Here is a 13,250-nt window from a genome sequence, read left to right on the forward strand (position 1 = left end):
CCTGTATCCCAGTTTTATATACCATAGCCATCCCGGTACAACTGATACATCAAGTCTCATCTAAAATAAGTGAACCACCATTTTCATTCCTGACTGTTGTCCGGTAACTTACCAAGAATTGATCACACAGGTCCACTCTACCCATATGAGAATTGTATTCTGCGATCGCCAATGGCATTGGAAAATTGTTATTTTCTTTTTGGAAACAGAAAAACAAACAGGAGTTTTCATTTTATTGTGCATGCTATCAGTACTCATGTAACTATGTATTATTTATCGTTAGAAACTTTTCCATTTAACTTCAGCAGTCCCTATTTTGATTATTGAAATGCAGCTTTTTCTGGAAGGATATATACATAATTGATTCTATTGTCACGAAGTGTTCCAGTGCCACACAAGCTCCTTCCAGTCAACTTTCTAAGCAGCTTTTCTGATGTGAATAAGTTGCCAACAAATATGTTTGTACCTGGTGGTAATTTACACTCATCCATGAGTCCTAAAACTACATCTCCTCCTTAACCAAGATCTGTTCTCTCAAGATTGGCATCAGCATGATAAAGGTTGACTTGATTCGGAAATAAACTAATTTTAACCCAATTCTTACTCGTTTCCCTATAACACATTGCTTGCAGCGATATCTACCATAGTAGGGGTTGAGTGATTCATCCACCAAACAGTATTCTCCAGCGCTCACAATTTTGAAAGTCTAGTACAAAATCTCAAACATATGTTGAACTTTACATAGCCTATCCTTGCCATCACTCTCCCCATTATAATAATTATCTGCCTCATGCAGAAACCTTAAAATTTCTTCAAACCTGTCCCTTTGCATTGACTGAGAAACTATTTCGATGGTGCAGTCTGGAGATGACCTCCGATAAAGCCATCGACAAGGTAGACGGTGATAACCTGAGAGAAGCGATATTCCAAACACTTTATAAATCTCTTCGATTTGTACCTACGAATGTACCAACATTTTTAACAACTGTTCAGAAAACTTGTATTGAATTTTAGTGCTGACAGCGTTGATGGTAGAGCTATTTCAGATATGTTTCACCTCTGCTCCATTACTAAGGTACGTCTTCTCTTCTCAACGGTAAAAGGTAGCCCCTATGCTGTTTTCTTGACTTATATAGCAAGGGGTGCGCAACAAAAGTAATAAAAAAATCATTTACAAAAGAGACGTTTGAGAAATTTTTAAAGCGCCGATTCCTCCTTATGTCAGGTATATCCTTCGAAAACTCGGACTTGAATACAAAGTACAAAGTTTTGGGTGACATAGCGTGATACATAATTTCTTTCCCAATGTTCACTAAAGTTACTTATTTCCTACACTGATTTCCGGCTTGCAATCTGGATTTCATTGCCTGCGGAAAGTTTAACGAGAAACAAAGTAATCAATGCATTCCACCGTCAGCGATACAGAATACAAGTGATGCCAGGATAGTGGCGGATACACATGGGGGGCCAAAGGGGTGCGCGCCCCCCTCTTACGGGGCCGCCCGCATTGCCTAATATTGCTGAACTACAATTGTAACTCCTTCACATCATAAGATGGTATTGCCTTGTATATATGGGTATAATCATTTTAAATAAAACTTTCCTAAACTTTGAATGTGACTTGATTATTTTTCGTTACGATACAAGTAAAGGTAGCTCAAGATATCTTTTGCGCCCCCCTTGAATTTTTTCTGTTTCCGCTACTGTGCCAGGATAGGCAACTTGATATCGCGAGCATTTATGCCTCCAGAAATTCAATACTGATTCATTTTATGCGTCCAATGAAGGTAATTTATCACAATTCAAATGAGGATACCACACACCACAATTCTGAGAAAAATCCTGTTTTTGCTGTATTTACCTAATTGTTCAATATTATACTTCATGAAATGGCAGAAATATAAAATTGTCTTTGAGGTATCACATAATTAGGTTTATATAATAATTATTTACTTATTTAATCAATAAATATAGTGAAACATACCTATAAGTCAAAACTTGAATTTTTAGTACCACAAGTGCCCAGACGTATCTTTAGATACGTCAAAACTTTACTGATTAGTTTTGCCATGAGCTTGAAAGAAAAATGAATTTCTTTAAAATGATAATATTCCTTATGCATTTAAAATAAAACAGGTAAAAACTGGATTCAGATAACTCAATACTTCATGCAAAAATTAAATTTTCACATGACCATAGCGTAGCCATATCCGAGTAGTTCATGTCCAGCCATGTGAAATTAATCATAACAATTGCAAATATAAAGTTAAATCATCTAAATCACTTGTACACCATTTGAAGACTTTCTTCTGTCATACGACGTAAAGAAATTGCATAAAAAACAAACTAAAGAGTATTTAGGAATTTTTAAAGTATGACGTATCTAAAGATACGTCTGGGCATTAATGGGTTAAGTATCAATTTCATGCTGTTAACAGCTGTCCGACTGTTTTACAGTAAATTTTGGGGAAAATATTGCAACAGTAAACGTTGCAAATATTCAATCTTCTTTTGTTCTCTGGGCCGTCAAGAGATCACTATTGTGTAAAACGTTGTTATCTGCCATTTTTAGTGACTTGCTTTTGGTTATATTGAAATATCTAAAAGATCTACGATATTATTACTGAAATGATATCTAGATAATATCTTTCATAAGGTACTTAATTTTTATTTGAACCATTAAAGAGCCAAACAGGGTAATGCATACCTTCACCATGGTACTTTAATAACTCCCGAATGCCGAACGAACACTCAAATCTCAGAAAGAACATTTTGAAATAACAACTATTTCAGTGCTGTTCTTTGCTTACTTAGAAAATTATTTCAATGTGGATAATACATCAAATGAAAGAAAACTCCGATAGGGGCAGGCTCTTATTCTGCTTCTTTTTTATGCCGAAACAAATGCAATTGGTTATTGCAAATGGTATCCACAAATTGAATGTTTTCACTATCAACGTTAAAGTAAAAGCTGATACACTTCCAATGTTGGTAATTGATGCTCTTAACTATTATACCTCGCTTACCGGAACTTGAGGAGCCAATGGTGTCTGCACTAAAACGGTGACTAGCCTGAGGAGAGCACAGATTAAAGTGTCCCATGAGGGTGGAGGAGGCAGCCTTGCACGTGATCCCCCCTCACTTCGCCCACTTCCCAATCCTGGAAGAGATGGCGAAGAACTCCCCAGGCTGGAAGTGATACTTCGGCACTTAACCCTTTCCGCTCCCAACACATATGAACGCACAAGGAGCCCTGAAATAAGAATAATTCAAGATAAAAATGATGAAATTATATGCAATCTTTTAAATAATTCTTGTTATCAGGAATGGATGGAGAGATGCACTTGCATCAAAATCAAAGTGCATCGACAAGAATATGGCATGATTTGATTCATCTTCATCAAATTGGAATCTTTTCATTTCAAAAGATTTGAAATACTGTAAAACTCTCATTATCACGAAGTTCACAAAACCGAAAAACCGGAGGTTTGTCATAACGAATTTTGCAAGAGCGATTCTTTTAGGAATCATCGCGAAAAACATACCTTGCCGAAATTCCTAGTCTCTTCAATCTCTCATACTCATAGTTACATTGCGGAGTAGCTGCAAAGGTATGTGTATGATATTAATGAACAAGATGTGTTCCGAGTCCTAGTTCGAAAGTTGATAAACCTATGCAAGGCATCGAAAATTGTGGTATCCTGCAAAATGCAGCACTGCGTTAACTCTACCTGTGCGGGCATCATGGCTGGAGCCAAAAGAAATTAGCTGTCTGCTGGAAGGAAGAACGGGCAAAAAGCTGAACAGTTACTGACTATACAACAGATTAATGGATACTTTGCACAGACTGTACTCAAAAGTACGATTTCCTTTACACCACACTGCATCGCATTGGCCCACTCCAAAGGTGCCAAATTTCAAATTTGGGGCACCCCTTAATTCTAAAAATTCATATCTCTAAATGTTCGTAACTCAAATTTTGGCAAAAAAAAAGGACTTACTGTACGGCCTATCTACGAGTCGTAATGAATGTGTCACCATGATTCCACAGAGTTAAAGCTTATTATATGATGCTGCATGGATGCTGAAGTATATCCTACAGATGAAAGAAACATAATTGCTGGTCTTGGGCAGAGGAGAACTTGAGATTAGCGCGATGCTTATGACGTACTGTAGTGCATATCCACCTTAATTCTGTTGATTACCTGTGGAACTTTGTAATGAAGTTCATTTTATAACCACCAGGACCAGGACTGAAGTTCATAATTTCATAAGAACGCTTCTCTTACTATATGTTGGATAGGCCTTTTTGTCAGGATCGACGATTAGCTTCGTAAAAATGGGAACTTCGTAATAACGTAGTTTGTAATAACGAGAGTATACTGTATTAAGAACAAAGACACAAAAGATTTGAGTTTGATTTGATTTAAAGATTTGAGAATTTTAAGAGAAAATGCCAGATTCATTTGTAAATCACAACATCAACAACAAGTCCTGGTTTCGATTCCCAGTCAAAGTAAATATTATTCCGACATGGAATTAACCTGTGTAGTAGAATAAGTTGCACTCACCCACAGATTCAGTTATGCTGGCAGCAGTGCATAGCTCGACTCCCCTGAAATCAAGACGGAGGAGAACAGAGAGCAGCTCATGTTGCGCATCCAGGGGTCCCCTTCTCAGGGGTAGGGCACCCCCTGGGGAGGACACCAAGCGGCACACTACCTTCAGCAACAAGCCCTTGAGGCAGGCTCCCAGTCTACTTGTGATGCCAACCACATCCGTCCTCATCTCCAAACGCAGCAGCAATCCATGGAGAGCATGACACACAGATGGACCAGCCTATTGGAATTTAGGGACAGTTACAATAGGGGCAATAGTATTCAGTTAAATGACATCTCAAGTATGGTATATGAATTTACTGTATTATTTAACATATTCAATGCCACAGAGTAGTATATATTTATTGAGATGCCATCAGCGTTTCTTCCACCATCATCACTATATTTTTAATTGGTAACACATGAAAATATCATCAATGAAGTTTGTTTTGAAGTACTGGAGACATATCAAATTAGGATGGCATTACATATTTAGTCAAAAATGTACCAGAATTTTTTTTCGAAGTTCGTTAAGTGACCGCCAAAAGCATGCATGTAATGGCTCACTTGAATAGGAATGATTCATTAACCTCATGTCGTCGTAGTCACTTTGAGTAATGAATGACTAATTCAGCGATTCATTTGAAGATCCAACAGCTCTCTCATTTGGTCATTCACAATAAAAAATAACCCTCCTCATATCACAACTTACCATCCCGTCATTAGAATGACCACTCTCCCCAGCACCAGACAGGAATCTGATAAGCATTGGAACAAAATTTCGGTCGCTAACAATGAAGCTGGCCATCCCGACCAGTGTGTCCTCTAAGGGTGGGGGTGCTGAGGCACTTGAGCAGCCAGCCATTGGCACTCCTCCCCACAATGATTCGGCGAGGTTGCTAGCAGAGGACATGCCAGGTGAAGTGGTGCTGTTGGAGGGCATGGGGAGGTTTGCTGCAAGCGTGAGACACCTGAATGCCAGGCACCATGTCCTCAGGGTAACGTTTGGATGCCTGCAGGAGAATATGAATTATTATAGAAGTATTCAACCAGCTAAGGTGGGTTTAACTGGGACATTTTCCTAATTACCCAACCTTATTTCCCTCCCAACATGGAATTTCCTATTCAATTCACAAAAAGGCCTACTTCCTCTCATTTTATCAATAAATCCTATTCCCTTCCTTCCCCTCCCTCTTACCTAATGTTCTCCCCACCAAGTCTCTAAACACAGTAGCCATCTAAAGATTGAAAAAAATGGGGTATACTATAAGGCAGTGGCATAACTATGGGGGGAAGAGGGGATATATCCTTCCCCAAAGCCTCAGGAAAAAAAAAATTATTTCAAATTATTGTCTAACTTGGGCATTTAATAACTGTGTCTTCTTGAAGTTAAAATTTTAGTGCCAAGTTGATGTAAAATGTATTTCATTTGACAAAAATTTTCCTGTTGCCTGAGGGCTCCCCACAGGGAGGTCTACACCCCAGGCCATTCCCCCCCAAAGCACATTCCTTGTTATGCCAATGCTGTAAGGAACCTCATATTGACAGATTAAAGACAGATTTTTCTTGGACCTATCCATAATATACAGCAAAATTTGCAGACTCATATAAACATTGCAAATGTGATTTTTTACCCAAATGCGTTAATATCCACTGTCATAATCAAGGCCACAAAAGTTTCATAATATCAACAAAATGAAATCAGTATTTACTTTTTTAGCCAGTGACAACATAGTATAAGGTATGGAGATGACAGTATTTGTGATGAATGGTGGAATTAAAACATCATCATACCAACTACAAGATTTTATATGTGGAATTGATGTGCTGCCCTTTAAGGATATCTTTTTGCTTTGAGGCAACTCGCAACAACCATTTCGGTGTGATGAATACGGTGTAGATATAAAATCAAAACATAAATCACGTACCAAGTTAGGGCTGACATGAGGCCTGAAATGGCTACGTGTGAGAGGGAGACTGAAGGGCACACAGAGGGATCAAATGCAGATAGGCTTCCCACGCGAGTGGGAAGGTCACTGTTGTCTTGGTTCAGGGTTAGCCACAACTGCAGCACCATTTCCAAATTGGTGTGAGAATTCTGAAAAAATAAATGATTTCAAAACAATAAGCAAGAGATAGATTGCTTGAATTAACAAATACTTCACAACTAATAATAAGTGAAGTGTTTTCAACAGACAAGAGAAATGGAGCACCTGCAATAAATACTTATAATTACAGTTGTCTCAGAGGATTTACAAGAATCTGGGAAAGAATTGAGACTTACAGGTACATGAAGGTCAGTGAAGATTTTATCGAAGCAATAGGTGACCATTTCAAGTCCATTAGGTGTACTGCTGTCACCATCCTCCCATTGTGATGATGACGGAGCTCCTGCTCCCCACATGTCACTAGCACCTTGTCTCAAAATCTCAGGAGAGGGCTGTGAAAATATGAGAATTCATTAACTCTAGGTATATCAAAATTAAGTCAATGAGGAGAATAACTGCATCAGAGCATTTTTAAAGTCTGAATTCCATACACTTAGGACATTTTTAAGACATCTAGCCGTCATTGCCACATTAAAAACAAACAGGGGGAGGGGTCCCCAGTGAAGCCAAAAAACCTACAGCCTAACTCCACGGAAATTGGTTTGTAAAATCAAAACTTAGATTATTTGGTACAATCATTATTATATTTTTTAACCTTTCTTTCTTTGGCAAACTTAACTCTTATTGCTGCATTATGTAATGCTTTCTGTTATAAACTGTAATAATAAAATCATGATTCCCATAAATTTTGCACAAAACTGAGACTAGATAAATTTCAGAAACCAATGAGATGTCCTCAAAAGCATTTTAAACTGGGACTATCCCAGGCCAAACAGGACATATGGCCGGCCACCTTAAATATAAGTAAACAACATCATGCATTTAGGGCAATTATCTCACCTGCAGAGGAGTAGAAATAAGAGCCAAATTGTAAATCCCAAAGTGTGTCATCTTTCTCAAAGTAATTTCTGCATTTCCATCGACACCATATTCCAGACGAGCATCCACAGCTGTTGATATACTGAAAATTCAACATTCACCAAGCGTTACATTACAAATTAGGTAAGAATTTCACAGATGCAATTTAAACAAAGCACAATTTTTCACACTTAATTTTTAGCTACGTCAAGCACAAGACAATTTTAACTTAATATATTAATATTACAGTAAAACCTCTCTTAAACGAAACTCAAGGGACCGAAATTTTGCCGTTCCGTTGATCGGGAGTTCGTTCCCCGGAGGTGATGCGCACGTTGCATCATTCTAGGGGCTCGGAAATTGCCGCAAGTCTGCATGCGTTATCTTCATTCTACCTTCGCATACTTCAAAACAGTGCTTATTTCTTCAGCTGCAATGCAAATCGCGGGCAATAGACCACATTTAGGAAGCCTCAGTTCGTATTATTCAATCACTTCGCGTGCTTTTTCATCGGTTTTCAAAAATGTACGCAACGCAGCGGTGAGTGCGAGGCCATCCCTTTATTCTCAATATTTGAAATAGAGTACATGTATTCGCGAAGTTTACACTGAAAAATTAAGAATTCGATAGATTTGACCATTACTAATATAAAGTTAAAGTAACAGCGCCAATTATAGCTTCATCATGAAATTAAGATCGCTCTACCATAACGGTGCGAGTGTGACTTTCGTCGACCCATTAAAGCTCAGTGGGTGGCAGCATTTCTTTATAGTAGTCGAATCCAGAATACTCCATAGTAATATTTGCGGTCGCGGGCTTCGTAAATAATTCATTGTACTAGCATCATTTCCATCGCATTCCGGATAGACAACTGCCGATAAGAAAACATCTTGAAAGGCCCTATGCAGGAGTTCTCGAAGTAAAATACGTCACGATTTTGAAAAATGAGTTTTCGAGAAATTATATTCTGCAACCCTCAGTTCGCTGGCTTCGCGGATTACGAAATTTGAGTCTATTCTAGTGAACTCATCAAACGACCCTTCAATATTCATGACTTTTGAGAGACCCTGCCAGGATTCACGGCTTTCGTCATCACTCTCCATCGCGTGGTCGCAGTTGACTGCAAACCAGATTGACAACTCCCGATAAGAAAACAGCTTGGAAGGCCTCATGCAGGAGTTCTTGAAGTAAAATAAGTCACGATAATGATGCTGTTGACTGCAAACCCGGTTTTTGCAAAATAACTAAATATGGTGACAGGTGCGACACGCTTCCAAGCTTTGCAAAGCCCTTGCATTACCTGCAAAATGGTCCTCTTCAATTTCGCCGATCCCTTACATCCATTCGACAAACCAAAAACTCCACTAAAATCCGACGGTAATGCCGCTTTGCCGCAGAAATGACCCCTCGGTCGAGAGGTCGCAACTTAGCTATTGCAGTTGGGGGGAAGAAAATAACACGCACATTTTTTATTGTTAGTCCTATGTTTGGGCCCGTGCAGCGATCGAGGAAGAAATCTACTTTCCCCATGAGTGCATCAACTCCCGCCAACCACCGCTGAATTAATCCCGCTGTCATTCATGGATTTTTGCTGCTACCACAGGGGTGAGGCATCACCATTGGCCCAGTCTAAACATGGCATATTTAGACTGTGTCGTCTTCTTCATGCAACAATTGACGGCCGTCGCAAACCTTTTTCTCAGGAGAAAATCAACACCGCTTCACATCACGTTAGGACATTGCTACAATCGCCGACAGACAGAGACTGACCTTTAGTATAAAGCACTCAATTCAAGTGATCAATGATCAAGTAGATCAATGGGAAATGTTGGCTTTCGTGTCTTAAGTGCGAATATTTTTTATCCAAGATTACGACCAATGCAAAAGTTTCTCCTAGTTTTTAGATGGTGTTGAAATAAACAATGTGAATGAAACAAGAGTAACTACTGAGTCATATATTAAAGATAATTATGAGATGCAAATTTTGGCTTTCATCTTCTAGCGCGCACATTGTATCTTCCGTAATTTAGTTAAATTTTAAAGAAGTTATCCAAGATGGCGGCGAGTGAAAAAAAATGATTCTCGGAATTTACGCGTTGTAATTCTGTAAAGTATCTTAAACAACCGTCAAAAGAATGCGATCGAAGTACATAGCTCTAGATATCATATCTAATTTAAAGTATACCGGGACTAGCCGCGGTGATAACTTTTACGGGAGTCACCCGCAATGCACAATCGTGCGAAAGATCCACAGAGAAAAAATCATTCGCCTTGACCGGGATTCGAACCCGGATCCCCCGATTTCCGGTCGAGTGCTTTAGCCAGTTAAGCTACCGAGGCGTCATTCTTCCCTGTGGATATTTTCGGACACTACCGGACAAGATGTTGCTGGACTGCAGAGCATATGATGCCACAAGCAGTCCAAATCGTGCGCACAGCGCCACAGCCGGAGAGCAGGTCCGGACATAGAACACAAGGGGTGTTCGCTCTGGACTAGTTTAAAGTATACCGGGACTAGCCGCGGTGATAACTTTTACGGGAGTCACCCGCAATGCACAATCGTGCGAAAGATCCACATTTGAGCGTGTAAATATTGGGACATTGAGTTATTTACGAAAGTCAACATTAACATTTTTCGCAATTCGCCGCGAGCCGCGAGTTGGGGTCGGCGGAAACACACGACGGAAGGCTATGGTTACGGTTAATAATGACGATTCTGATTGGCTCATTCAGTGGAAGTCTCTGATTTGCCCTCCAACGCTACGAATATTAAATTATTCATATGAAAATAAAAATTTAACCGGAAAAATTGGTTATTGGGAGGTGAATTTCACTCGATCGCGCCAAAATTTCATTTCGTTGATCGGGAGTTTTCGTAAAAGAGGAGTTCGTTCATCGGGGTTTTTCACTAATGTGTTTACATAGGCGATTGGCCGGACCAATAGCATTTGTTCGTTGAACGGAGTTCTTCGTTCAGTGGGAGTTCGTTAAGGTGAGGTTTTACTGTAATTAACAACTCAAAATGCCTTGATAGGAATAGTTTTAGTTAACACAACTGATTGTAAAGTAAACATAGAGACTAATAATAATGAAAAAATTAAATCCTAGAAGAGATGTGACATCCCTTCTTGTTTCCTTTCCTAACACAGTGGAAGCCCGATCTATCGTTCCCGCATTGATCGTTTTCCCGCATTCATTGTTCGCCACTCCTGGTCCCAAATTAAGTTCCATAAAGACAGTGTAATTTTTTCCCGCATCTATCGTTCCCCGAAGTGTCGTTTTCCTGCATTTATCATTTGAAGATCGCGGTCCCGTCGTATTATTTTCCCGCATCTATCGTTTGACGAAAATGAGACGAAGTGTTTACAATGTGTTATTTATGGCTAATAACGACAAACACATGGTTTGAATCTTCCCCAGGAGATTGAAATACGATAGGGAGAAGGTGAGTGCCGTGGGATAGTTACATTAGCACATTTCCCAATCCGGTATCCCCCTCCATTCAGCACTCGTCTCCCCCCGTCTGAAGCTTTCCTCTTCTCCGAAATAAAAAAAGGTCCCAGCTCGAGCAAGGATCGTATTACGAAGACTTTAGCTTCGAAAGAAAATATCAAGTTACTCGAGGACAAAAGAAACCTTTTTCACGCCTCCCCCTTTCTCGACCGCTGACTTTTCTTTTAGCTGACTCGCTTCAAAGATCCCCACCTCTGGAGGTCAACTGCTGCATGAATCACCGATTAGCCCAATAGCTGTCTAATAATGAATTTCGGCAATTGGTATTATACTTTTGTTAGATTGAGATATTAGTGATGTGCACGTAATTAAATAAAGAATGATACCAAACACGACGTATTTCTAATGTTATTTAACCATTTTAAGCAAGGAAAGAGTTGAAATAATACGATGGTGATTTCTGGCGAATATCGATATCCTCGCAGCTGATAGTGAGCTTAACGGCAGTTGATGCGGATTTTTTTTCGAAAACAGGGCGTCTGGTTACAATTTACGAGTTATGCTACAAGTCTCACTTGTCTGAGTTGCTAACGAAGCGAGTTCTTCTCAAGATATTTTGTTTCACCCTACTAGCAATCTGAATTCATCTGCTCATCTAGAGCTATGCTACTTATTGTTAGAAATGAGTGGGTAAGTTGCCTTCTCAATAGGATAAAAAATTTGCGCAGCCTTATGGTCATGCTTCACCCTCTGCAGTAAGCTCTGCTTACACCGTACGCGATAGCATTAGTGCCGAACTTCACCTCGTATGAGTGGTTCCGTCCTTTCCACGGTGGGTTGACTTAAAACCAGTGAGTGTTTTCCGTGTGGGTTCAATAGAGTCCGGTTTCATTTTTATTAGTTTTATTCTTATTCGTCTTCGGACCATGGCCCTTCCAAAGACACAAGTGAGAACTTTAAAAGGTGGACTGAAAATAATTGAAGATGAAGAAAAGAATCCGGGCTAGAAATACGCGAATATTGCAGAACGCCTCGGTATGTCCGCTACCACATGACGGCAGGGATGGGGGTAGAGCGAGATCCCTCGGGAAAACAATAAGAGGGATGAAGCCGAGGATCAGGTGGGCGTGCCTCTGGCGATTAACGCCACATTGCCTCAATCATATTAAAAATTTAATTGCTAGAAAGGAACATTTCAAATAATAAACTATTTTTGGTCTTTGATCCATCTCATACCAATCACTGGGATGGCAAAATCAGTTGTTTGAAGCATAACACGCACATTTATGTCATAAATACGTGTACTTGAAATGGCATTTGATGGGTAAGAATTTTTACAGTGAAATAGCAGTGAAAATTCCGAGTGGAGTGCAAACATTTTTTAGCAAGGCGGCGGCAATTCCATTCCTTTAGGATATTTGAAAGAGATATAATTCGAATCAACAATATGACCTAAGTGTTTCGATAAAGTAATAATATTCCTGTAATCAGCTAAAATCTTGTTTGAATCCATTAATGAATATCATAATTCGCAAAAATCAAGCGTTTCCTGGGACATAGGCAACCCGGACAACCATTCCCACATTGATCGTTTTCCCGCATTCATCGTTTTTTTCATCCATCCCCCTGAAAAACGATAGATCAAGGTTCCACTGTACATGAAAAACAAGGAATACAATATTATTTTCAGACATTCCTTATACTAGATTACTCAAGGAATCATTGAAAGCTCATTTCACACAACTGCATATAACACTTCATAGTTACTGCATTGGTTGTAAGAACAGGGTTCCCACTCTAAGTACATTATAAAATTCACGGTTTTTTTCAGGTTTTCACGGTCTAAATGTCATCAAATTCACGGTTTGTAGAAAAAACATTTTAGGCAGAAATATTGATCACTTAACAATCATCGGCCGCACGTTAACTATAAATGTAACAAACGCGACAGATGCCTTGAATGCAAACACAGCAATGACAGTGCTATCTCTCATGACGTCACATATCGTTAGCAAAATTCATGTCCAGCTAAAAGGGTGTGAGTGGGAAAATGAAGAGAGCAGGGTGGCAGGGAAGTGAGGAAGTGCCTGATTTTTGCCAGGATTAACGTCTTCCAATCGCAGGCTTAAGGTCAATGTGCTGTCATGGCACACACGGACCAATTAATAGTTGCGCTTTCGAATACACGTGTGCAGGTAAATGCGTGGACATTGCCTGCACGTGAATGACCTTG

The 13,250-nt window shown here is 39.5% G+C and overlaps 1 protein-coding gene across 1 annotated transcript in view; it reads right to left on the reverse strand.

Annotated features, from left to right (window-relative positions):
• LOC124167598 (baculoviral IAP repeat-containing protein 6) overlaps window positions 1-13,250 on the reverse strand; it is a 127,705-nt gene that overhangs the window by 53,954 nt on the left and 60,501 nt on the right. The window contains exons 29-34 of the mRNA XM_046545578.1: window positions 7,547-7,667; window positions 6,883-7,038; window positions 6,527-6,696; window positions 5,311-5,611; window positions 4,572-4,839; window positions 3,027-3,253 (exon numbers count right to left, since the gene is read on the reverse strand). Of these exons, the coding sequence (XP_046401534.1) occupies window positions 3,027-3,253; window positions 4,572-4,839; window positions 5,311-5,611; window positions 6,527-6,696; window positions 6,883-7,038; window positions 7,547-7,667 (1,243 nt within the window). The remainder of the gene's footprint in view (window positions 1-3,026; window positions 3,254-4,571; window positions 4,840-5,310; window positions 5,612-6,526; window positions 6,697-6,882; window positions 7,039-7,546; window positions 7,668-13,250) is intronic.

Source organism: Ischnura elegans, chromosome 11 (genome assembly GCF_921293095.1).
Source record: "Ischnura elegans chromosome 11, ioIscEleg1.1, whole genome shotgun sequence".
Taxonomy (NCBI): Eukaryota; Metazoa; Arthropoda; class Insecta; order Odonata; family Coenagrionidae; genus Ischnura; species Ischnura elegans.